Source organism: Canis lupus, chromosome 2 (genome assembly GCF_048164855.1).
Source record: "Canis lupus baileyi chromosome 2, mCanLup2.hap1, whole genome shotgun sequence".
Lineage (NCBI taxonomy): Eukaryota > Metazoa > Chordata > Mammalia > Carnivora > Canidae > Canis > Canis lupus.
The window spans coordinates 32,277,041-32,303,819 of NC_132839.1; the positions used below are offsets into that span (position 1 = coordinate 32,277,041).

A 26,779-nucleotide genomic window follows, 5' to 3' on the forward strand; every position below is an offset into this window, starting at 1 on the left:
AAGTGCAAAGCTGGACGTTTACTTGAAAATGGAAGCTTGAAAATACTTCCTCCCCTGGCACAATTTTTTCAAAGGCAGAGTTGTCTTACCGTTTCCACTACTATGGACAGACTCTAGCTATCCAGAGTAAAGAGTATGAGGTCCTATGCAGTGCTCCCTATTTGGGATTCCTGGGATATCAGGGCCTGGCCCTATCTGACTCCCCGCCAATCAGCCAGGCATACAGCTGGTCAACGTGCGTGGACTGACAGGAAGGAAGGGACAAGCTAGCTCTGGTTGACTTGCCTCATGCCCCTCCTTTGCTAGAAAGGCAGGCCTCGGATCCTCTGGCCCTGAAAGGAACAGGAGCACTCAGGACACCTCTGGAAGGATGGCAATTGCCAGCACAGGTAAAGCACCTGAAGCAGGGAAACCGAAGGGACCCGGCTGTAGAATGGAGCCCCACCCCTGCTGGCTCTCGGCCAGGCCCCATTTACTCACATTCTGGATCTTGCATCTGAAACACCGAAGAAGCTGTGTTCCCCCTCAAGGGCCGAAACAACAAAATTCATCATTCTCTGAGTTTTGCACCAGGTCCTCAAACGCCTGATAACATCTAGCCAGATCCCAGACCTTTAGCTTTCAACAAACCTGGGCTGACGCTGGCATCGACACCCCCGTCTTGGGTGACTTATAACACCTACGAATCACCTGTCACTCACCTCTGATTGGACCCCACCCTGGATCCCGAAGGAGCACCTACCCGGAGCCCCCAGCCCGAATCTCCCAGACAGCCCTCTGCTGTTGGCGCTCACTCAAGCCTGGCAAAGCTTTGATTGCCATCCTGCCTGAAGCCGGGAGCCCTCCTGGCTGAGCCTGTGGGACCCCCACTCTGGGTCCTCAAACGGGTCGGCCTGCGTCGCCTCCACTTTACCAAGTGCGGACACAACGTCGCAGATGTTGCCCAGTGGCCGGAGTCGGTCCGCGCCGTCTTTCCTTCCACCACCCGGTGCGGGGCCAGCCCGGTGCTGCCCTGTCCCCCAGGCTCCGGGTGCGGGGCCAGCCCGTCCCGCCCCCCGGCTCCTCCCGCACCCGGCCTAGGGTCCGGGGCTGACACGTAGGGAGGCTGAGGAGCAACTCTGCACCTGCTCATGGGCTAAGGCGCCAGGTCCGCACGCCCTTGCGGAGCTTCCTCGGCCGCGGGGCCCTGTCCCTTGTGGCGCTTCCCGCAGGGCCGCGGCCTCCCGAGCCCAGCCAGGAGCCGCAGACGCACATTTGCTTGGTCACCGCCTCTGGGCGACTCCGGGCAGGTCCGGCAGGTCGGCGGGCTCTCCAGACCTCTGGCCTCCCGGCCTCCGCGGGGGGCGGGGCCTGGTGACCTCAGGGCGGGGGGGGGGGGGGGGCTCAGAGCTCGGCCCCGCCGGGGGTAGGGTGGGGCGCGGGCCTCGGAACTTTGTCAGGAGCGGCGAGCGGGGCGGGGGCGGGGGCGGGGACGGGGAGCGGGGGGGACGGGGAGCGGGGCGGGGGAGCTGGAGGCGGGGTGTGGGGAGCGGGGGACGGGGTGCGGGGGACGGGACGGGGTGCTGGGTGTGGGGAGCGGGGGACGGGGACGGGGTGCAGGGTGTGGGGAGCGGGGGACGGGGTGCGAGGTGGGGGAGCTGGAGGCGGGGAGCGGGGTGCGGGGGACGGAGAGCGGGGGACGGGGTGCGGGGTGGGGGAGCTGGAGGCGGGGTGTGGGGAGCGGGGGACGGGGAGCTGGGAGTGGGGGACGAGGTGCGGGGAGCAGGGAGCGGGGGACCGGGAGCGGGGTGCGGGGAGCCGGGTGCGGGGCGGGAAGCCGGGGGCGGGGCGGGGTGCGGAGTGCAGGGCGGGGAGCGGGGCGGGGCGGGGAGCTCCGCGGCGGGGCGCGGCGACGGCGCTTCTCCTCTGCGCGTCACGGGGCCCCCGGCGCCCCCCGCCCCCGGGCCGAGCGAGAAACAGTCGAGCGGCGGCCGGAGTCGGAGAGCGGGGAGGAGGAGGCGGGAGCGCCGCCGCCGCGGGCCGGGACCCGAGCGCAGGGACCGGAGCGCAGCCCCCGCCGCGCTGCCCCCTTGGCCGCGGGGCCCCGCGTGAGTAAGCGGCCCCGGCCACGCAGGCCGCCCAGGAGGCCGGGCGGGTGCGCAGCTGCGGGCGGCGGGGGGCGGCGGGCCCCGGGCGCCCGGACCGGCTCCTCCGCGCCCACTTTCCGCCGGGAAAACTTGGGCGCCGCGGCCCCCGGGCCGGCCCGCACCTGGCTTCGGCCCCTGGGCGCGGGAGGGAGGCCCCGCGGGGGCGGCGGGGCGGCGGGGGCGGCGGGGACCCGGCCCGCGCCCTCCCGGCTCCGCCCGAGTCCTGGCCGCGCCCGCCCCGGCCGCGGGTGCCCCGCCCCGGCCGCACGCAGCCCTCGGGCCCTAGTTCTTGCCTCTTCTCCCCCGTGAAATGGAAGAGCGGCGCACCGGGGCGTTGGGGGCACCGGGAACAGCGCCAGGTGTCGCGGAGCCCCCGCCCTGGTCTCAGGTGCGCAAAGCGTCCCTTGTTGTTCAGCTGCTTAGCAGCCCAACTGTCCCCTCTGACGGCTTTTTTTTTTCTCATGAGAGACAGAGAGAGAGAGAGAGAGAGAGAGAGCCAGGCAGGGGGAGAAGCAGGCCCCATGCAGGGAGCCCGACGCGGGACTCGGTCCCGGTGTGGGACTCGATCCTGGGACCCTAGGATCAGGCCCTGGGCCGAAGGCAGAAGGGGATCCCCCCCTTTGACAGCTTTTGTTGAGTGTCTGTCTTGAGAAATTAAAATCTCTGGAAACAAATGAATTGCCGCAGGGAACGTTTCCTGGGCCGCCCTCTGAGGATCCAGTGCGGTGGGAGAAGTGACTGCGGCTGTTGAACTTGCGTGGTTATTAGCGCCGAAGCGGCAGCAAAGACTTGGGTCGTGCGGGGCTGACCCTGGAGACCCGCCGGGGGCCGCCGCGGGGAGCGTTGCCCGCGGTCCGCTGCCTGCCCTTCCCAGAGCTCGGGGGTCGGCCTAGCGGGGATGGCCAGAGGCCCTGGCCCCCGCCCCTGAGCCGGTGCCCTCAGGCCGGGCGGGGAGGTGGGTGTCGGCCTGCGGAGGCGGGGGGTGCGGCTGGCGGCGGGGCAGGTGTGCAAGCAGCGCACGCCCGACGTGCGCAGCTCCTGCTCCGTCCCTGGAGACTCCCTGCACTGGAGCCGCCGGTTCGGGCGCGGGAGGTGGTGACCCGGGCTCGGCCAGCGCCCCGCACCAGCATTGCCGCGTCCGCCTCAGCTGTGCCTCCTGGCGGGGAGGCCGGGGACAGCGAGTAGCGAGGGGATGGGGTTCCGTGTGGAAGGTCAATCCGGGGGCGCGGCTCCGCGGGGCGCTTGCCCAGGCCCGCGCGGTGCTGAGTCTCGGGCAGAGGCAGGAGGCGGCCGGGGAGACTTGGGGGGGCCTGAGGAGGAGTCGCGGCGGCTTACAGGAAGTGCGGGAGGAGGGGGAGCGTCGCCCCCTCAGGGAACGGTGCCCCCCACGGCGGAAGGGCGGGAAGCACAGGGCCCCTGGGGCGAAGGGCCGGAGCCCGGTGAGGTGAGCAGCTGCCAGCGCGCCGCGGCGCCGCACCGGGCGGCCGTGTGGGGAGGCGTCCTCCGGACAGTGTCACACCCGCGTGTCCTCGGGAGGTTTCCGTTCCCAGCAACAGCTGGGTCGCTGTGTGAGAATGGATGTGAGGCGCCGGGAAGGGAGGCAGGGCTGTCCCCAGGGTCTGAGAGGCCCGGTGGCGAGGCTGAGGCCGCGGCCTAGGGTCACACAAGCGCTTAGATTCAGGCGGGCTCTGGAGTGACTTGCGGACGGCGGTCGCGTGGGCGACTCCGCGCAGCTCCGGGCGGGGGTTCCCTCCAGCCTCGGGCAGGCGCTGCTGCCTCTACAGAAAGAAGGAACAGCGGACGGACGAGGGGCAGATTGTAGAGGAAAGAAAGGTTTGGCTGGTTGAGCCTGAGCTGCTTTCTGGTGCTCCAGAGAAGGCGGCCTCAGCCTGCGGTGGGCCTGTCTGCGGCCTGCGGAGCGGCCCGAGCCCCTGCCTGTGGGGGCGGCCGGCAGCCGGCGGCCCACCTCACCCCGTGTGGGAGCGAGCGCCGCGTGGCGCGGCTGTGCTGTGGGCCGCTGGCGCCGGGCCCTGGCCCTCAGGCGCGGCTCCTGGAAGCGCCCCCGGGAGAGAGAGGCAGGAGAGCGGGAAGGCTTCTCGACCATGAGGGAGTCTGACATAAGTTATACGTGTGAACGGGATGGGGCGAGAGGGCAGGAGAGGACACCTGGAGTCCTCTGAGGTAAAACGGTCTGATGGTGCTGGCATGGCGGTATCGCGCTCTAACCGACTGTCACCGTCTTACAGAAACATCTTTTGAAGCACATAGGACTGTGCGATTTGAATTCTCACTTGGTAGGTCAGGCAAACTTCATATTTAACTTCATATTTAGAAATACACAGGTAGGAATCGTGCAACAAAGCTGCAGCATGGCTGAGTGGCCCCTGGAGGGAGACTGCTGAGGCCTCATGTCTTTTTTTTCTTTTTTTTTAAGACTTTATTTACTTATTCATGAGAGGCACACAGAGAGAGAGAGAGACAGAGACACAGGCAGAGGGAGAAGCAGGCTCCATGCAGGGAGCCCGTCGTGGACTCCATCCTGGGTCTCCAGGATCAGGCCCTGGGCTGAAGGCGGTGCTAAACCGCTGAGCCACCCAGGCCACCCATGAGGCCTCATTTCTGACCTTGTCACTCCCTCACTTATGGCCTTGCAAGAGTTTCCTGGTCTCTGAAGTGGCACCACACCCCCAGGGGGTGTGCTTTATGGTACCCTCTCGCGGGCTGCCGTGAGGAGGGCATGTGTGCGTCACGCACAGACAATGTGTACACGATGTGTGCCCAGCCATCGGTGTGCGCATATGTGTGTTGTGCCAGCCTGTGGTGAGCACTCCGTAAGCTCCAGGGCTGCTGGTTTTATTAGGATGATGTCACTTCCACCATTTCCAGATGTAGGATCTGAGAACCGGAGAATTTTGAGAACTTGTACAAGACTGTAGAACCTGTGGCAAAGTTAAGTCTTGGATCCCATTTGCCCGATTTGCAGGCAGAGGCGCCTCTTCCACTTGGCGTACTAACACGTGTCGGGGGCTGGGTGCCATATGAAATACATTGTAATAGAAGAATCTGGTCACTGCTCATCAGACTGGAGAAAAACAAACCTTACAGACTTTACCCAAGCAATTTAGAGGTGTATGTTTTGTATTAATTTGCATTGCTTTGCATGTCATTTTATATGCATTCCATAGGCTGGTAATTTTCCTACTGGGATCGAAAAGCTAAAGCTTCAAGTATATGAGATCAAATAAAATTAATCAGGAATTGAATGCAGCTGGTTTGAAACCTAATGGACCCCTGGGCACGGTGGGCTCGGTGTGGGCTTTTGGGGGAAAGGACTGGATCAATATCTGCTATTTTAGAAGATGTGGGGAGCCAGATATCATTTGATAAAAATGGGTCACATTTTAATATGTAATGAAGCTTGACCTGCCGAATATAACACATAGTATGGGAAGCATGGAAGCAGACCAGAGGGGGATTGCCTGCCATATAAAAGGTCAGAAAATGAAGCAGAAACAGAATTTTGCTTTACGAAGCTGAACTAATAAGAATTGCTAAGGCCCAAAAATAAAGGTGGAACTTATGTTTAGCGACATAAAATGTTAAAAAGAGCTTAATCTTAATAATCAATGTGTGTGGTTTTAAAACCAGTACATTTCCTAATTTAGACTTACTGGGGAATGGCCATTGTATCTTAGTAAAATCTCAGAAAATACAATTTGTTTTTTCTGAATTACAATTTTGTGTCTTAGAGCACCTGCTCTAGAGAGTGTTCCTGGGCCAGTTGTGTCAGCATCCCCTGGGAGCTTCGAAATGCAAATTCCAAGACCACCCAGGTCTGCTGAATTGGAACCTCTGGGGACAGGGCCCAGCACCCTTGTTTTAATATTTAGAGCCAGCTTTCCTCCCTCTTGAATGTTTACTTCTTCAGCCTTGACCTTCCATTGCCCTCCTGTGGTCACTAGCTTCTCGCTGTTCTGCTTGACCTCTGGCCCTCCGAGCCCTCGTGGAGGGTTGTACCTGAATAGGGGGACCCATCCCTTTCTAAGAGTGTGCTCGGCTGTCATGTTCCGCAACTTTGTGGTTCTCGTGCTGTCCAGGACCGCCCTGATTTGGGTTTTGGTTTGCCTTTGCGGCCTTTAAAAAAAAAAAAAATCTTTTGGCAGCCTCATACCCAATAAACTGTGACTCCTCCCAAGCAGACAATCTGCCAGACCTGAACTATTCCCTACAAATGCTCCTGTTAAACCCCTTTTCTCCATCTGGTACGAGTGCAGTTAATTTCTTGGACCTAAATGTCAGTGTTTGTATTTATCGGCATTAAATTGCATTGTACTAGATTCCAGCCTGTCCAAATCTGTTTGGATCCTCTTTCTGTCCTCTTTCATATAAACCTTCGTGTCCTCCGCTGATTTGCTGATGTCCTGGCCAGAGGAATTAATAACAATGTGAGTATCTTTGTTAGAGGCCTTCCTCGCAGTTAATGAGGCTGAAAAGTTTGGCATCTTTGGCAGTCCTTGTGGCTGACATCTGAAGGATTGTCATCAGCTCCATCATTGTTTGCATTTAAATTACAGCTGCTCTGAAGTATCCCTCACGTGGTTGTTCCACGAGGACTTTATTCCCTAACTCTATCCTTAGTGTCCCCCCAGCTCCCCAACCCCGCCCAGGACCCCTACAGACCCCAGCAGCACGGGGTCAGGAATCCAAGACTGGGATGATTGCTGCCCTCTCTCTGTCCTGCTTACACCATCAGTTAAGCTGCGTTACTGACACAGCCTGTTTATAGGTACCACAGAGAGTGAGTTTCACCTTATTTATAGTCAGATTAAGATGAATCCAGAAACTTTACGGGGTGCCTGGGTGGCTCAGTGTTTGAGCTTCTACCTTTGGCCCGGGGTGTGACCCTGGGGTCCTGGGAGGGGGCCTGCTTCTCCCCCTGCCTGTGTCTCTGCTTCTGTCTCTGTGTGTCTCTCATGAATACATAAATAAAATCTTTAAAAAATTTTTAAGATAATCAGAAACAAGGAATGTGTCTTGTCATTTCCCTCTGCTTTACCCCATCCCTCACTACCAACCACCAAGCTCTAAACCTCAAGAGCTTTGTGCTAAAGCTCACCTTTAGCCAAGAGAGTTAGGTTATGTAAAACTTCTCTAGTGTGGAATTTTATTCATATAGGATTTTTGAAAAAGTACAGTTAGGTAATATGAGTGCACAAAAAAAGTTTAAAAATGCAGGAAGCTAAACAACTTTATGGCAGGAATGCTTTTAGCCATGGTTGCTAGAGCATGAAAAAGTGCCTGGAATCCTACACTGTTAGGTCATTCAGGATCCTTATGCAGCCCTACTCGAGCCCTCTCTGCCTCCCTCCTCCTGCATCGAAAGACTGGTCTTAAAGCAAACTGCAAAGGTCTCAAAGAACTCGAAACCCGCTTTTCTCCTTCAAGATGCTCCCAAACGCCTTTGATGTGATGTGCCCCCTTGCCATGGCAAGCAAAAAAAAAAAAAAAAAAAAGGTTCCTGGTGCTAAGGGAGCTCTTTATAACCTCAGGTAAATCCCCACGAGTATCTGTACTTGTAGCTCTTTGCTTTTCTTTCGCCTGCTCTCCTTCTGTTTTCTCCAGCCTAGCTAAGGGGGCCGGAGATGTGGTGGTCCCTTTGGAGGAGAGCTTCCTGTCCATGTTCAGACTTAGACAGTCAGCCTGTCTGCTCTTGGATGAGTTGGACCTATTTCTGAAAGCTCTGCACCCCTGGAACTCCTCCCAGTCACTTTCCAGACCCAGGAGGCCCGTGGTGGGGTCCCTCGTTCAAGCTGCGGCAGAGGGGGTCGTTGGGGCCGCGACCCGGAAGAACAAGGCTTACCAGCTGCTCTGCTTGCCAGGCCTCCGCCCTCTCCCTTCTGCTCCTCTGCGTCCTGTGGCGCATTTGGAATATTTGCAGTGGGTGCCTTCTCCCCACCCGCGCCTGCCACCTGAGCTGCCAGGGAGGGTGCCCTGGTCCTTAGCTCCCCAGTGAGCACCCCGCCCAGCTTGCAGGCAGGCAGGCAGGCAGGTGTGCTGGCAGGTGCATCAGGGGACAGGAGGGGAGTGACACACAAAGTAGACACCAATGAGGCTGCAAAGACTAAATGGTGAAAAGAGACGATTATGGAGATTATGGAGCTGAAGGAAGGGATGTGGAACCAGACAAGAGAACCTAAAAAGGAGGAACATAGAATCATACTATGCCAAGAAAATCCCTGATTAAAGAACCATCTCTTCACGCTAGCTGGTGACCCACCTTTTCTGAGAGATTATCTTTGTCCAAAAATATTCAAATGTACCAAAATAGCTGCGATTTCTTGGGTTGTATTGTCGGGTCACCTAGGACCACACTGTCTCTCCCTGGACTCCTCCAGGCAGGACACTTTCTGGTTGTCTGTCCCTGGATTCTAACCCAGGGCCTCCCTGGGGGTGGTAGGCACATAGTAAACGTTTAATGGATGGATGGGAATCAGTTGAAGGGGGATAAAAGTAGGGTATAAGGATGACGGTATATGTAAAATATATGCCCAGGGGCGCCCGGGGGGCCCAGCAGGTGAGCGACCGCCTTCAGCCCAGGGCGTGACCCTGGGGTCCCGGGATCCAGTCCCACATCGGGCTCCCTGCAAGGAGCCTGCTTCTCCCCCTGCCTGGGTTTCTGCCTCTCTCTCTCTCTCTGGGTCTCTCAGGAATAAATAAAATTTTTATTTTTTATTTTATTTTTATTTTTTATTTTTTAAAATTTTAAATAAATACAATTTTTAAACAAATCTTTAAAAATGAGGTGCCTGAATCCCAATGTGAAGCAGAGACTTTTGAGGGCTTTTAGTCCCGCGCACTCCTGTTGACCCCTGTGATTCTTACTTTTAAACAGGAAAAAATGGCTACCCTTTTTGTTGTTTTTTTTTTTTTTAATTTTTATTTATTTATGATAGTCACAGAGAGAGAGAGAGGCAGAGACACAGGCAGAGGGAGAAGCAGGCTCCATGCACCGGGAGCCCGACGTGGGAATCGATTCCGGGTCTCCAGGATCGCGCCCTGGGCCAAAGGCAGGCGCCAAACCGCTGCGCCACCCAGGGATCCCTGGCTACCCTTTTTGAAAGAGTCAAGCCTACGGAGAAGTTGTAAGACTACTGCAGTGGGCGCAGGAGGCCCGTGGTCCGGGGAAGGGGAGCCCTGGGCCCGGCGCCCTCCGCCTGCGAGGCTGCTTGCTGCTGGACCGTGAGGCTTGCTGTTCCTCCGCTGGCCGTGGCCCCTTTACACACTTCGGCCCCTTGCCCGTCCGCTTTTGCCGCCAGAGTGCCCCAGGCGGGCGCCCGGCCATGCCAACATCCATGGGGGCGGGGGCGCCTCCGCCTGGTGGCCAGGCAAGGAGGCAGAGGGCTGACTAGACTGGTGGCAGCTTCTTAGTGAAGTCGGGACTTAAATTCAGAATTATCGGCTGTAAGTTCCAAACCAGTTATGTTGTACAGAGAAGTGTAAAGCGGAGGGTGAGATGCAGGGGGTCAGAGAGGCTGGAACGGCAGGGGAGGGGGGGTGCTCAGAACTCAACAGCTTCACCCTACGTGGGTGAAGATAGATAGATAAATTATCTACAAATAAGTTCGCAAGAAGGCAGCCTGCCTGCAGGTGCTTTCAGAGATCACGGGGCCTACCCCTGCTCATGACTAGAACCATGCACAGTGGAGGTTTGCCAAGAGCTGGGGAGTGCTCCCCCGAAGTGGGATGCGTGTGCTGCACACTTTGTGCCAGTATCAGAGTTAATTTGGTAAATCTTCGTGTCTACTCTCCTTCAGGTGTTTACCTAAGGCCTCCATCTGCCTCTAAACACAGACAGATGAGAAGTTCACATCGCCCAAGACATAGAAGCTCACACTTGACCATGTGCAGGATCATACTGTTGTACAAGTAGTTGTAATCTAGTTTACATTTATGCTCAATCTTGCTTGTGTGTTCATGTATGTGTGTGTGAAGCATCACCATTTTCACACGGTCATCTTTCAAAGTGCATCTTTGTGAAGTTGCTTAGACTTAACAGCGTATTTTACTCATATAACAAGTATGCACAGTGGTTTCCTGCTGCTCGTTCTGTGGTTTGAGGATTTCAGAGCTGAGAGCTCTGATTGTCCCTTGGCCTTTTCTTCATGGTTCCACTATGGCTACTGTAAGTCCAGCCATCACACCAGAGTTCCATGCAGAAAAGTGGGCAAAGGGGAAAAAGGAACAAAATGGCATGCCTGCCCTTGAATCAGGCTTCTGTAAAGAACTTGCCCAGGTACCCCACAGTATCCTGTGCTGACCGTTCCTCTACAATGGAGACTGCCGTGAAAGGCTTTGCAGGGAGCACATTTCTGCCAGCAATGATGTAGGGGTTCTCTTGGTAAAGAAGGGAGGGAGGATGGATAATGGAGAGCAACTGGCTATCTCTACCAGAACCATAGGGAAAATTCTCACCTACTTGAGTCTTTTTCTGAATTTCGTCTCACTGAACTGGTCTGACACCAGTGCCAGACTGATTTAATGATTGTAATGTTATAGTCCGTGTGCAAATCTGAAGAGCCTGGTTTTATACCTGCATTATGTACAGTTGGCGCGTATGTTTGCCTAGATCATTTTTAACTAACCAATCTTTTACTTTTTTATTGTATTAATCTAAAATATAAGCCTATATATATGTAAGCCTGTATGTTGAGATGCGTTATCTTAATTAAAACCATTGCTAGAATGCATCCTTGTAGGAGATGCCAACTGGAGAGCTTCCTGGAGTCATTTCTAGATTTGACTTCTGGAGACATTTTACATGAAATCCCAGCCTTTGAAATTCCTATTTGTCAGAATTTTTTCAAAGCACTGCAGATTTTATTTGTTCCACCCCTTTATCTTAATTTTAAATTCCTGGGTCTTTTTTGTGTCTATACACACGCACACAAGCTCTCAGGACAATATGTACATTTTAAATCAAGAAACATAGATCTTTATGAAATGACAAAGTCATGCCAGGGTAGCCGGTCTTGGATTTTTCCATGGAAGTGCAGAAGGAGATTGAAGTCTCCCCCTCAGCTTCCCACCACAGCAACAAAACACAGAAAACAAAGGTGCTTTCCTGATGATTTAAAACAGAGTGTGTCTAATCCGTTCATGGAGAGTGTGGCCTGGCCTTAAGCCATCTCTGCCATCCATAGTCTGCATTCACATCTGTTTATCCCTGTGCTGCCTCTGGGATGTACTTACGGACATTCAAGATTCTACTTTAAGTGCACACATACAAATCAGAATTACTGTACCTCTTTAGCTGCTACCTAACCTTTGAGGAATTAATTTTGGCCAGTATAAAATATGGAGTTAGCTATATGATACCAAATAAGTGCTTCTAGAAACTTCAGTAGGAGGGGGGGGGTGCCAACCTAGGGTGGGGAAAGTTTTTTTCTCTTTCTAGCACACTAAACATATATTTTCAAGAAAGACACAAATGTCTCTCTGTTCAGTTTTTCTTCTTTATAGAAAAAGAAGCCAAGATAGTCTCAACCCACATTTTACATTTAGAACATAACAAATTTATTTTGGTTCTATATTGTGTCCAGCTAAATGTGGAAGGCGGAGAAAAGAAGAACCTAAGAAACGAATGTAATGTTGCTGTTCATCAAGCTTGAGAGGCAGAGGTCAAATACACTAATCAACCTTTTTTTGGTAACCTTTTATATCTAAAAAGGAGGAACACATTTTATTTTTGAAATCCCATCCTTTTTTTTTTCATGAAAAAAGCCCTTAATGTTGTGCAACATATAATGACAGTCACAAACTTACAAAATAGAAACTTCATTCCATAGGATCATTTATGGACCTTTAGACTTCCTGCTAAAGACTTAGCCTTATAGTTTTGCACAGCGAGGTACACAATCAGCTTTTGATGTTTGCCCTCTGGACCAGATGCAACAAAGCCAGAACCACGTTGGTTTCTTCTCTTTTTTTGTGACTATAAAAAAATTGGCTGTTTCTGCACTTTTCTTTTTCTTTCTTTCTTTCTTTTTTTTTTTTTTTTTTGCTGCAGCCCAGATCTCTGATGACCTTGAGGGACCGCCATCTGGTAAATACATCCTGATGTGGGTTGCTCATTTCTCATATGACTTTAAATGACCCCATAAAGTGTCTCCATAAGTGTCTCAAAAACTAAGACACTTCAGTGAACTTACTAGTTGATAGAATTACAAGCAGGTGTTTGACAAACTCATGTTCCTGCCCAGCATTTTCACTCAGGCCTTTATTGTCAAAGGCGGTGAGTATAGCATTTGCACTTGTAAAGACAGGTGTATGTCTTCAGGAACAGTATATGCACCGGACGTTAACAAAAAAAGAATGTTGTCAGGGAGTGAAAAAAAGTAATTACAGCGTCAGAATGTGGGAAATAATGCATGGGCCATTTCAGAAAAAGAAAACTAAACCATAACGTATGGACTCTTTCCCAGTTTTCCCAAGAACCATTCCTCTTGTAGAGGTCCTGGGACCTGACATTGCATACCAAAGATGTTTTCTGTATCCCTTTCATATGCCTGTGTTATAGGACCTTCATGATAGCATTGCGGGATAGAGAGACTATTACCCATTTAACACATGGGAAGTGAGCACGTGCCCAATATTAAATGACTTGCCAGGGTGATTTGAGTTGGGTTAGGTTTTGTTTAAGGATTTTATTTATTTATTTGAGGAGAGTGAGCACTCTCAAGAGCATGAGTTGGGGCGGGGGGAGGAACAGGCATGCTCCACGCTGAGTGCAGAGCCCCACAAGGGGCTTGAGCCCACATCCCCCAAGATCATGACCTGAACCAAAACCAAGAGTCAGAGGCTCAACCAGTTGAGCCACCCAAGAGCCCCAACTTGAAGAGTTTTTGATGGCACAGCCCAGACTAGAACTTAGGTCTTCTGACTTTGTCGCACTGAACAACTACCCTGTGCCAGTTAGGTATGTACCTGGAGCTGGAGGTGGAGCAGGAGCAAGGTCTGTCAGGGACGCAGAAATAAACAAGCAAAGTTACTGCTGCTGTGATGAGTGGATGGAAGAAAACAAGGAGTTCAACAGGAAAAAGACTAGAGAAGGGTAATCAGAGAAACCCTGAGGAAAGGACATTTCTCTTATAGCTTGAAGGACAGAGAGGAGCCAATAACTCCAGAATCCAGAGAAAAATGGTCTGAACATGAGCAGAGCACGTGCAAGGGTCCTGAGGGAGGAAAGAGACCACTGTTATAGAAACTTCTAGAAGGCAGGTGTTGCTTAGAGTGTATGAGCAAGAAGAGCAGAATAAGATGAAGTTGGAGAGGAAGGTATGGACAGGAACTGGCTGGGCCTTGTGGCATGGAAAGGATTTCTGATTTTATTCTAAGTGTAATGAAACACCAATGAAGGTTTTTAAGTGTAGGGAGTGGGACTAGGAAGGAGAGCAGTCTGATTTATGTGTTTAAATGATCTTTTTGGCTACAGTACAGAGAATGGATTACAGGGACACAAGGGAGGCTAGTGAGGAAGTTATTTTTTTTTTTAGAGGCAAGAGCTGATGATGGCTTGGCCTATGGTGGTTCCTGTGGAGGGGGAAAGTGTGGGTGAATTCAAAACACATTTTAGGTGTAGAACCAACAGGATTCTACTCTCGCCATGAGGTTGGAAAGGCATCCTGGCATTGTGGTTAATACTGGAGGGTCTGAAATTGGCCAGAGTTGAAAATGCTGTCTTTCACATACTTGCTATTTATCCTCAGTAACTCATTTTCCTAATCTGAAAAATGGGGACAGTGATGGGGAGGGGGGGCTAAAGAAAGAGATAAAGAGATAATTAACTTCGTAGTTTTATTGAATGGAATAAATAATACAACTAGTTTTAGTGCTCGGTATAGACCATTAGGAAATGACAGGAATGTGTCCACTGCATCTGGTTATGATGAGTTTCATTGACTTGGACCTGAACAGTTTCAGTGGAGGTGGCAGTGGAGCCAGGCTAGACTGAATGCCACCATGAGGGGTCTAGCTATTGGGGAATAGAAGTCCCCCCTCTGTCTAGTCCCTTGTTGGGGAGCTGTTGGATGTACAGACATGTTTACAATGGACTACACGTATTCCTGGCATCCCAAGAGTGAAACACCATTAGATGATGGCTAGGACTGTGTTTTCATCTAGAGAAGGAGGAATTTGGACTCCATTACTATTAAAGTCCTTGTCAGTTCTAGGATTTTGCTTCCAGATTTCCTCAGGAATTGTGGGATAATTAAGCTTTGGTGAAGAAGGCCCAGAAAAGTAAATTCTATTATTAAAATGGTTTGGTTTTTTTTTTCCTATAGAAAACCATGTTGACCTCAGAAGTTGTTTAATTCCTAACAATTTACAGACACAGTTTAGAATAGGACTTATTCACAGTAGGTTGTGAAATGAAAGAAACAGGTAAGACAGGGCCTCTATGGTAAGACTTCTTGTTAAAAAGCAAGCCCACAAAGGTGTGTCTTTATTGAAAAACACTCTGGAAGGACATAAGGGCCACAGAACACTTTTGCCAGGTGGTGGATTACTGGTGAGCTTTATTTACCTCTTGACACATTTCTGACTTTCTCATTTTTTTTTTTTTAATGAAAGTGTTTTCCTTTATTCACAGAGAATGGAAAATCATTTCCTTTTCCTTCTTGAGCCCATAACAACTTATTATTGGAGGGCTTGTCTTCCCTTCGTTATGTATTTCTGACTGACCCAGTCATGCCATTCCTGTGTTTTACATGGTTGCTGTTTACCTACTTACTGTCTGATCATTACTTGCCTTGCCAGCTTCCCTCTAGAACAATGAGAATGTAAGGTCATCTGGGCAAGGAACTTGCCTTTCTGCTCCTTTACAGGCTCTTCAGGTACTGTGGGGGTGTTAAGGAAAGGCATCTCTGCTGAGTCATCCTCCCACTAATGGGCCTACTCTACAACTTTCCCTTGGTTTGGTGATGAGCGAGTCATCAAGGGGAGAATCGATGACCTTATTGAAATCAAGGAGCTACAGTAGAAGGACCTTAGCTTATTTAACTAGATGGGGCGGGGGGGGGGGGGGGTTGTTTGTTTGTTGTATTTTTAGTGAGCTCATCTTTATATTAATGTTCTTTTTTTTAAATTTTTTTTGTCAGTCCACCAAGGATGCACTTCTCTTATTTATTTATTTATTTATTTATTTATTTATTTATTTATTATTTATTTATGATAGTCACAGAGAGAGAGAGAGGCAGAGACACAGGCAGAGGGAGAAGCAGGCTCCATGCACCGGGAGCCCGACGTGGGATTCGATCCCGGGTCTCCAGGATCGAGCCCTGGGCCAAAGGCAGGCACCAAACCACTGCGCCACCCAGGGATCCCTATATTAATGTTCTTGAGTGATCATTCTTCTTTGTAAAACCTTATTAGGAAGACACCAAATCTTGATGTTTCTAAATCAATAAACTCTTCAAATCCTATTTTTCACACTAACACGTAGTGATGCCAAGTTTAAGAATTTAAAGTTTGCCCACAGAGGGAATATTCTTCACGTGGAGAGAGATTTCACCCAGAAAGTTGTCTAAACCCAAACCGTGTGACTGGCCACTACCAAAACAAGTAAATCAGTAAGTAAACTGTCAGTGATGGGATATGAGACAAGAATTCGTAGGATGAGCCACCTTGGTTTTCCTGCAGTGGATTCCATGGCGGAAGGACTGACTGGAGGCTCTCCTGAGCAGCCCCTGGATTGCCCAACCCCTGACTGCAGGGCCGGAAAGTTCCTCCCCCAGCCTCGCTCCAGGCAGTTCTCAGTGTACTCAATCCCGGTGATCGGGTGGAAGATCTCAGGGCTAGGGGGTCGGCCCTGCTTCAGCTTTAGGACAGATAAGAAACAGCAGTCAGAAATCCGAGTCAAGGACTAAAACTACTGTGGAAAGCTTTATGCTCTGAGGAACAGGGTTACCTAGAGGGCTAAGGGGGCATCTCTGGAGCCAGATTCTCCCAGTTCAGATTTCAACTAAGGGGGGGGCGGTCCTAGCTCTGTGTGACCTTGGGTGATTTCTCAATCACGGCTTGTTTCGGTTTCCTGTCTCCTAAAAGAAAGAGAAAGGTAGTACTTGCCTCGTCGATCCGCTGGAGGGATCGCACACATACAGCGGCCTTAGAACCTCGCCCCACGCGAGGACACTGTGGTCAGTGGTCCCACATTCATCATGATGATGATACTACATTAATAAAGAGCATTGGGGATCCCGGGGTGGCTCAGCGGTTCAGTGCCTGCCTTCGGCCCAGGGCGTGATCCTGGGGTCCCGGGATGGAGCCTGCTTCTCCCTCTGCCTGGGTCTCTGCCTGCCTCTCTATCATGAATAAATAAATAAAATCCTTTTTTGAAAAAATAAAGAGCACTGCATGCAGGCACTCGGGCACGAATTCTAAAACATTGAATCTATGTCAAAACTTGGCGGGGAAGAGAGGATAGATGATACAGGACAGTCAGGTCTGGGCGGGATCTTGAAGCAAGTTGGGGAGGAGGGGGAGGGGGAAGGAGAGGAAGGGGAGGGGATGAGGAGGAGGGGGAGGAGGGGTGGGGGCTCGGAGGGGGTCGGGGGCTCAGAGGGGCGGGGGGGGGGCGCCGGGGGGCTGGGGGGCCAGGGGCTTGGGGGCTCGGAGGGAGCCGGGGGCTCAGAGGGCTCCGGGGTTTGGAGGGGGCCGGGGGTTCGGGGGGCCGGGGGGTTCGGGGGGGCCCGGGCCACAGCACCTGCAAACGCGCACGGCAGCCCCCTCGTGGGGCTAAGCTAGGCCACACTGGGTCCTTCCCCGTCAGCCGCCCTCCTCCCTGGGCTGATTACCCGTCCTCCCTCTTCCCCGCACGGCTCCGAGCAGGTGCCTCGGGACGGTGGGGCCTCCGGAAGAGCCCGCGACCCTGCGGCCACCCAGGGCGACCCCCCCACCCCCCATCGCTTGGCTGCCTGTGCCTTTTGCAAGCCTGCTGTTTCTTTTAAGGCTGTGAACAGTGCCCAGAAGGGCCGAGTAAACAAGAGAATTTGCGGAAAAGGCTTCATTCAACCACTTTGTTGGGTTTTCATTGAATTGCCGAAACAGGCCTTCTTCCAGCCGAGCCCTAGATCCGCAGTTCCCCGGGGCCGGCCGGCTCCACCCTCCACTCTGCACCGGCTTCCTCTTTGCGCAGGTGGGTGGGAGGCACCCTTGCCCTGGGGGGGCACCTGTTTGTAAAGCACTCATTAGACCACTTCCTGGCCGCAGAACACCTGCTTGCATCCTGCTCATGGGCCTTTTAAAGGGAAGGAGCTGGGTTGGGTGTTCGTAGAAAGTGACGTCGCTGCCCCAGCCCCCCACCCCCACCCCCCAGGAGCAGTGTGGCCAGGGACCACAGCCTCACCGGCGCTGATCAGACCTCAGGAGCACCCCATCCTCCCCACCCTCGGCCTGCAGAGGGGGGCAGGGAGCCAGTGCCAGAGCGGCGCCCCCCCAACCCTCTGCAGCTCTCCGTGGGTGTCACACACAGGTTCTGTCCCAGGAGAGCAGAGCCACCATTAGGAACTGTGGGCTCGGACTTCCTGGGGCTACGTGCCCTGGGATGCTCTCACCAAGCCCCACAGTCCCTTTCAGGATTTGACAAAAGCTCGTTAACCAAAAGGCTTGCACCTCCTCTTTTTCCTTCTAACTTGGGGAAGGAATGCTTTGGGTCAAAGGAATATCTGGCCGTGGTAAGCAAGGGAAGGGGTTTTGACTTGGGACAGGGTGGCACTGGAGGGCTGCCTGGTTCCCCTGATGACCCCGGTTGACCCCTAGACAGACAGCGCTCCTCCTTAAAGATGCCCAGAGTAGGAAAGGAGATGAGGAATCCAAGAGCCAGATGCCAGGCTGGCCCAATTCCCTTCCTTGTCCCTTTAGAATTCCAGCTTGTCCCTGCCTGGTGAAGCCCAGACGTGAGAACGTGGGACCCAGGGTCGGTTCCCCCAGGACTTCTCAGAGCTCTGAGCTGCTGGCTTCCCTCCCTGGGCAGGCAGCCGAGCCCCGGGCTCCGGCCCGACTCTCCAGGCACCAGACTGGAAGCAGGAAGTGTGGGGTCCATGTTTTCTGAGGAAGGACAGGGGAAGTGGGGCTGCAAGGAGCCCTTGAAATGGGTGACAGGACAGGGAGTTAGCCTTTGCCTTTTTACGTATGTGTGAAGATGAGATAGTAAAATGGTGCATCATAAACACCATGACAACTCTGGAAGACTTTGTGGACCTTTTCAGAAATGTAAGGGGATCTTTTCATTTTACTACTGTGGTATCAGAGGGAACTATTAACTGATGCTAAGTAGAGATGCCATGGACCAGTGACGGGAGAAAAGACAAAGCAAAAATTTACTTTGGGTAGATTAATTCTGGCCATTTATGTAAGTCTCTTTCTTTCTTTCTTTTTTTTTTTTTAAGATTTTATTTATTTACTCATGAGAGACACAGAGAGGCAGAGACACAGGCAGAGGGAGAAGCAGGCTCCCTGCAGGAGTCAAATTTTATCATAACACCTACATCTAAATGTGTGCTCCAGCTTCTGGGTTGTGGTTTGTGTGGCCTTGTGCATTGGGAGTCAGTTTTCCCACGCTCTGTAATGACTGGCAGGACCCTTAGCCTTGAGCCTGAGTGGATGGAAAGACCTGACAAGCGGACCCAGGGCCATGAGCCTGACTGGGATTCCCTGGGTGCTGATTCGGTTTATGGGGTTGGAGAAGAAGGGGTGGATTTGGACATCTGGAGGAGATGACCTGATCATTGTGGGTGTGAGGGAAATGGAAGAGTCCGATGCCTCTCAGATTTCAAGCTTGGGTCAGTGAGTGGGTGGTCTCACCATACACGGACACAGAAAACACAGGAGAGGTGAAGGTGTCAAGTTCTGTTTTGGACTTATTTGAGGTTGGGGGCCTGAAGAACGTTTGGTGGAGATGGGGAAGTGTCCATCAAGCAGCCGGATGTTCATGTCAGAAGTTTGGGCAGCCAGCAAGGCCTGGAGAAAAAGGTGTTGGCAATATATGTGGGGAAGCCAAAATCCAGACGGCTAGGGCAGTGGGTGTGTGAAGAGCAGAGAGAAATAGGACCTCGGGGAAACCCACAGAGGGGAGACTGAGATGTTACTAGCTGGGGGGTGAGGGGAGCAGTTTCTGTGGATAGGTGGTGTTCTTTAACGGAAGTGATTCCAGTGATGGTGAATGAGGGTCTGTCCTTCCCAGGAGATCTATTTCAATTGACCTGTGAAGAAGAAATCTATCAAAATAAATCACGTTCAAATTGCTTATTAACTCTCTCTTAAAAAACTAGGAACAATGATTATGTCCTCATTAGATTTATTGAGATGCATTAAGAAATTGCACACAGGCTCCTCAGTCCTCCCCAGGTCTCAGGATTTGAGCCTCTTTGAAGTAGCCCTATGAACTCAGCTGGCTCTCCTGCCCTCAGACCTTGGGAGAGTGCTTCCTGGTTCTCCCTTCCTGCTGCTCCCAAAATAAACTCGTCTGTGCCCTCTGTTTGATTAGCCTGTTTTTATCTGGGGAAAAAAAGAAAGTGATATAATCATTTTTTCAAAATTCAAATAGTACAGAAGGCTATTCAGTGATACGTAAATCCATCCTACGCAGGCCCGTAATCCTCCTTCCTCTCTTACCCTGCCCTGCAAAGCAGCTCCTGTTCCCCCTGTCCTGTATATACAGTATCCTTCTGGAAATAGCCAGCTACCTGCCTTTTTGTAAATAAGGTTTCATGGGAACACAACCAGGCCCTCTGGCTTACATATTATCTGTGGCTGCTTTCCCACTACCATGGCGGAGTTGAGTAGTTGTGACAGAGGAAGGAGTTTGCCAACATGGACTCTTTGTGTGTAGATACTGTTTGTATCATCTGTTTTTGACACACATGAGCACACTATACCTAGTCAAGAATTTTGCTTGCTTTCACAGTGTATCATGGAGGTTGTCCCACAGGGGCACATGGAGATTTGTTTCAGACTTTATAGTTAGATGTAATTGACCTATACCTCATTGGTGGAACAGATAAGGGAACTCTCTGGGGTCTCTTCTTATACAGGTACTAATCCCATCAAAGAGGGCCCTAGCCTCATGATTTAATCATTTTCCAGGGCCCCTACTTCCTAATGCCATCACGCTGGGGCTTAGGGTTCACATATGAATTGGGACATAAACGTTCAGTCTATAGCAGTGAGGTTCACTGGACTTTCCCCATCTGGCTTCAGATCTATATCTAATAAGGATCTGAAGATAGACTCAAGATGAGTGTTCCTTTTAAGCTCAGATAGGCCATATGCATCTCCACTGACCCCTTCCTGACATCTAATTCTGTAGATTAGATGCCCATTTCTGCCCAAGCCACAGTAATCTCTCCCCATATATGCTAAGCATAAATGCAGACAGTAAAAGTTACACAGTACCTATAGTTTAGCAGTTTACATAATTGGCCATTCTATCTGGTAACCAACAGCTCTCAAATTTCAGGTATACTTAACACAGAACACCACAAAATAGCACCATTCTATATATTCTCATTCCCTTATTTCTGGATTCTCATAAGGGTGAGAACCTTGTTTTATCTACCTAGAGGCTCAGCATTCTGGTTGGCATGTAAAAGGTACCCAGTGAATTTTGATTGAACTGAACTAATTTTATCAGTTCTCTTTCTCTTATTTCAACTGAATTATTCCTCTTTCCTCCTACAGAATGAAGACATTCAAATGTTGTTTTAAATACCCAGCACAGCAGAAAGTTTTTATCTTATTTGTAACTCTGTGGCTGTTCTCCTTGCTGAAGCTTCTAAATGTGAGAAGCCTCCTCTTCCCTCAGAGAGGCATTTACTTGGTTGAAGCCTTCCTGAGTACCTCGCCTTTTGTAAGGAACAGATACACCAATGTGAAGAATGAAGTCCAGTATGAAGTTAACTGTTCAGGTATCTATGAACAGGCACCTTTGGAAATTGGCAAGAGTCTGGAAATAAGAAGGAAAGACATCATTGACTTGGATGATGAGGATGTTGTGGCAATAACGAGTGATTGTGACGTTTATCAATCCCTAAGAGGGTACCATCAAAAGCCTGTTTCAAGGGAAGAGAAGAGCTTCCCAATAGCCTATTCTTTGGTTGTTCATAAAGACGCCATTATGGTTGAAAGGCTACTCCATGCTATATACAACCAGCACAATATCTACTGCATCCATTATGACCACAAGTCACCTGATACCTTCAAATTTGCCATGAACAATTTAGCTAAGTGCTTCTCCAATGTTTTCATTGCCTCCAAATTAGAGACAGTGCAATATGCACACATTTCCAGACTCCAAGCTGATTTGAATTGCTTATCTGACCTCCTCAAGTCCTCAGTTCAGTGGAAATATGTTATCAATCTGTGTGGGCAAGATTTTCCTTTGAAGTCAAACTTTGAATTAGTGTCAGAGTTGAAGAAACTCAATGGAGCAAATATGTTAGAAACAGTGAAACCCCCTAACAGTAAAATGGAAAGATTCACTTATCACCATGAACTCAGACAAGTGCCTTATGAATATGTGAAGCTACCGATAAGGACAAACATCTCCAAGGAAGCCCCCCCTCATAACATTGAGATATTCGTTGGCAGTGCTTATTTTGTTTTAAGTCGAGCATTTGTTAAATATATTTTCAACAACTCCCTGGTTAAAGACTTTTTTGTCTGGTCTAAAGATACATACTCGCCTGATGAACATTTTTGGGCTACCTTAATTCGAGTACCAGGAATACCTGGGGAGATTTCTAGGTCAGCCCAGGATGTGTCTGACTTACAGAGTAAGACCCGCCTTGTCAAGTGGAATTATCATGAAGGCCTTTTGTACCCCCGATGTACTGGCTCCCACCTTCGAAGTGTGTGTATCTTTGGAGCAGCAGAATTAAGGTGGCTTATAAATGAAGGACATTGGTTTGCTAATAAATTTGACTCTAAGGTGGACCCCATCTTGATTAAATGCTTGGCAGAAAAGCTTGAAGAGCAACAGAGACAATGGATTACCTGGTCTTCAAAAAAGTTATTTATGGCTAAAAATCCCATGATTGCATCATGATAAAATCATGATAGAAATAAGGTATCTGATAAATAGAGCTAATATGGACTTGTGTGCTATACCAGGCCCAGTACCATTAGAGCTTAACCTTGTAGTTTGAGGGCCATCCAAAATTACATGCACAAAGGCGACAAGTAACCTGCATTTGGTTGGGTGTTTTTATGTTTGTTTTTCCTTGTAATCGTACGGAGCTAAATCAGAAATCTAAAAGTCAGTCATCAGATAGTTACTGAGCTCCAACTGTATGCCAGGTACTTTTACAGAAATGTTAGCAATTAAATCCAAGTTGTAATGACTTAGATAAGGCCTTCAAGGCTTGCCATAGTCACACGGCAACCTTAATATCTTAAGTTTTCCACATAGCAATCAAGATTCTACTGAAAAGCTGTTGGAGTGTGGGATAATCACATAACCACTGAAACCACCAACTTCAGGATAGTGTTTAAGTATGATGACCAACACTTCACTGTCTCTTAATTCAACTCCCTAGACTTTTAACTGTTACTAGAAGGAGAAACTCCACTACCTCAGGAAAGCTCAAAGAATCGTCCAATTTCCTGCTTACCAAAGCATAATTTACCTTTTAGTGCCTCACTCTTTCAATTCAGAGTCAGAAGACTCTGTTGGCGGGGCATTTATAGTGTAGGATGTTAGAGAGGCTGGGTAGGGGGCAAGGGGATTGGGACAGGTGGTGCCTGAAGACCAACAGGGATTTATAGGACTTTTGCATCATGTTACACGATGGTTTCATGAATGGTCTCCTTTTTAATTCAATGAATTCTTTAAAACACATTTACTGATTCAAAATAAGAACTTGATTAATAGCTCAAAGTATCACACTCCTAAACTTTAAACCTAAATCTTCTAGCTCATAGATTATCATTTTATGTAAGTTGTTTACAATGGAATTAGTATAATTTTGTTTTATGGAACCAGTAGGCTAAGAGTCACTGAATTTTCTCAAAATGGTTGTGTAAAATATGACAGCTTTTTAAGTTAGCTATTATGGTCACTTTAAAATTTCTGCTTACATCTCCAGTAACTATCCAAGTAGAATCCAAACTTAAATTTATGAAAGCTCTAAGCACGCTGAAGTCCTTTCACCTTAGATACAAGAGAGAAAAAGTTAATTTTCTTAAGGACTTAGCAAGAATATTCATTAGTGTTATTTTGTAAAACCACTTTAGAAAACTACCAAATGAAACAAATAGACATCTATTTTAATGTCACTGTATTGTGCTGGAGGGACAGGAGCAGGGTCCCGAGAGCAGGTTGTAACATTTTTTATGTGTCTTAAGAGATCGTGGAGCTCATGTAAAAGTTTCTTACTGATCTTACATTTCAGTGTCTGCCCCAGTATCTGCATAACGGTGCAGTAATGAAGGCCAAAAGGAGAAACTATTTGGAGGACTAAAGTATTTAAGTATTTTTTAATTGTCTGTGTTCTACATGTGAAATGCACCTTGCTTGTTTTGAAGTGTAGGATACTGTCAAGTGGCACCACTTCTCTCCCTTTTTTCTCTGGAACCCGTTTTCTTCCTCTTTCCCCCCCACCCTCTTCAAATTACTTCATTCTCCAGAAAACGGCTATGACCAAGCCCCTGTTCTTAAAAAGAAGTAACTTGGGGATGCCTGGGTAGCTCCGTTGGTGAAGTGGCTGAGTCTTGGTTTTGGCTCAGGTCATGATCTCAGGGTTGTGACATGGAGTCTCACATGTGGCTCCATCTCAGTGAGGAGTCTGCTTAACATTCTCTCCCACTGCCCCTCCCCCCAAAAACAAATAAGTCTTTTTAAAAAATGATAAATAACTGTTGGATAGAGTTAAGTTCTGCAGAAGATATTTACCAGTTTGTTAGCTTGTGTGACTGTGACAAGCTAAATCATTTTGGTCTCTATGAACCTCAGTTTTCCTGGTCTTTAAAATACTTGGATATTGGAATGCCTGGGTGGCTCAGTGGTTGAGTGTCTGCCTTTGGCCCAGGGCATGATCCCGGGTCCTGAGATCAAATCCCCATCGGGCTTCCTGCATGGAGCCTGCTTCTCCATCTGCCTGTGTCTCTGCCTCTCTCTGTGTGTCTCTCATGAATAAATAAATAAAATCTTAAAAAAATTAAAATACAATACTTGGATGTCTACCCTGGCTTCGTCACACATTTGTGTGCGTGTGTGTGTGTGTGTGTGTCTAAGAATCAGTTGAAATAGTGTGTAAACTGGTTTGAAAATGGAGACAAACTATTGACAATAAATATCAGAGAGTAGGGGATCCCTGGGTGGCGCAGCGGTTTGGCGCCTGCCTTTGGCCCAGGGCGCGATCCTGGAGACCCAGGATCGAATCCCACGTCAGGCTCCCGGTGCATGGAGCCTGCTTCTCCCTCTGCCTGTGTCTCTGCCTCTCTCTCTCTCTCTCTCTGTGACTATCCTAAATAAATAAATAAAATATTTAAAAAAAAAAAAAAAAATATCAGAGAGTAGTTTATTTTATTTTTTTTTATGATAGTCATACAGAGAGAGAGAGGCAGAGACATAGGCAGAGGGAGAAGCAGGCTCCATGCACTGGGAGCCCGACGTGGGATTCAATCCCAGGTCTCCAGGATCGCGCCCTGGGCCAAAGGCAGGCACTAAACCGCTGCGCCACCCAGGGATCCCAAGAGTAGTCTTCTTATAAGGCTCCACTCCACCCCACTCCATTGTGAGACTTAACCATTTACCTCTTCTGGAAAATCTTTGAAATACAAAAGAAGCCACAATGGCAGGAGTGACTTCTGTAAATGAATCCAGGTACAAAGAAACCCCTGTTACTTCATCAGGGGTTCTTTTTAAGCCAATAGGATTAGCAATTTGATCCAGTGGCATTGATCAGTCTTTCCTACCTTCTAGGCCTAAATACATAAGGTCCCCCTGAAATCTTGGTTTTTATGCCTGTGGCTATCAGAATAAGTATCGATCTCCTGGTCCAGTATCTTAGCTCCTCATGAGAAATGATTCTATCCCTTATTAATTGGGAAGTTTTCCAGTTATTAATCACTTTCATGCCATATTCAAATGAAACATAGCTCCACAAAGAGGTGGCAGTGCCTTTTTGTCCCCATTGGCACATTTCTGGGATTCAATTCAACATTTCGGGGAGCTTGTCAGGTCATCTCTTTTGTCTTGGGAATCCTAGAGTTTCCTTACATGTCTTTGAACCTCTTTCAGACCTGATTTTTCTGCTAAAACCTCTTGGTATGATTTTTTTCTGGTCTAGAAAATGTCCTACAGTCTGTGTTTTAAAATCATTCTTTGCATAGTATTTAGTGAATCTAGAGTCTAAGTTATTTGGCAATGAAACCAGGACCTTGAAATTTGTAAGTTATATTAGATATTAATAATGAAAGAGCTACTAAAGTATATCTACATTATGTGAATAATCTATAACATTATAATATTTAAAGATCAATGTTGCTGCTATTGTTAATGTTTTGGTTATTCTAAGCGAAATATATATATATATGTGTATATATATATATATATAAGTTTAAATTTACAGACTTAAATTTTGAAGATTTCTCTTGCCTTCTAGAATATGAATATTATACATACATATATATATTTTGACATTTCATGAAAAAAATGACAATCTTTTTTGGGAATGGAATGTGAATGTACTATGTGTATGTGACAGCTGTTTTTATTGTTGTTTCTTACCATTTTTGAAAGACACATTTCCCATTATATGAGTTTTAAATAGAGTGGTGTTGCATTTTGGTATTTTGCTGCTAGGAGATGCTAATTCTCTAGTATCGTAAATTAAAATGTGCTCTGAAAACTAAACCCCTGGATTTCGTGATGTTTCCTTTCTCTGGCTGTACTGGTTTCCCACAAAGCCTGTTTTAATTTATGATGCTTGCCCAATACTGGAAAAGCACGGTTAATTTCACTTCGGGGTAAAAGAATTCATTGTGTATATTATACACAAAATATGGGTTCCTGAACTTGAGTTGTTTAATTTGAAGGAATCTTCCAGGATCTCTGTCTTCAGTCTCCTTCAGATTGACTTTCCTTCTAAGATGAGTTAGTGAGACAAGTATTTTTGTTTGCTCTATTGCTTTATGGAAGTTATGTATAGGATAGGTTGAGCTTTTCATCTTGGGTCCCTCGGTCCCTGGAGAATCAAGATTCTTCTTCTGTCCACACCAGGACTCCTGCCTTGGTGTGAGTCCCCTTGACTGTCGTTCCACCAGGGCCCTCAGGTTTGGTTGGTGGCCGATTCCTGATGAACTTCTCTTGTGTTCTGAATAACACCACCTTTCCTACCTCTACTAAGCTAAGGACTATTTGACATCACTGAAACCTATGCTTCCCACCCTCTCTAAAAAATCATTCTGGCCAGTTTTCCTCTGTTACCCTTTCTAAAGCTGGAAGAGTCACCAACCTCCCTAACTGGCAAGGAGTATGCATGTCATGCTCACAAATCACTATCCATGCCAAGGAGTAAGGCCATTTTGGGAATCTTAAACATATTAAAATTTAACATTTACTCTTCACCTATGGTTAATTCTTGCTCTTGCCAAAC

At 49.1% G+C, this 26,779-nt stretch overlaps 1 protein-coding gene across 3 annotated transcripts; it reads left to right on the forward strand.

Annotated features, from left to right (window-relative positions):
* The first annotated feature begins 1,941 nt into the window (after positions 1 to 1,941).
* Positions 1,942 to 24,348, forward strand: GCNT4 (glucosaminyl (N-acetyl) transferase 4). 3 transcript variants are annotated; one of them, XM_072795077.1, is made up of 2 exons: positions 1,942 to 2,087; positions 20,862 to 24,348. In XM_072795077.1, exon 2 carries the CDS (start codon positions 20,863 to 20,865, stop codon positions 22,225 to 22,227), a length of 1,365 nt encoding a protein of 454 aa, XP_072651178.1. In that variant the 5' UTR covers positions 1,942 to 2,087; position 20,862; the 3' UTR covers positions 22,228 to 24,348. The 3 variants fall into 3 exon arrangements, with proteins under 3 accessions (XP_072651178.1, XP_072651177.1, XP_072651183.1); XM_072795076.1 differs by lacking the exon at positions 1,942 to 2,087 and adding an exon at positions 2,360 to 2,514; XM_072795082.1 differs by lacking the exon at positions 1,942 to 2,087 and adding an exon at positions 17,139 to 17,319.
* Positions 24,349 to 26,779: the final 2,431 nt, after the last annotated feature.

Coding starts and splice junctions, on each gene's coding strand:
- GCNT4 (XM_072795077.1), top strand. CDS start 20,863: ATGAAGACATTCAAATGTTGTTTTAAATACCCAGCACAGCAGAAAGTT.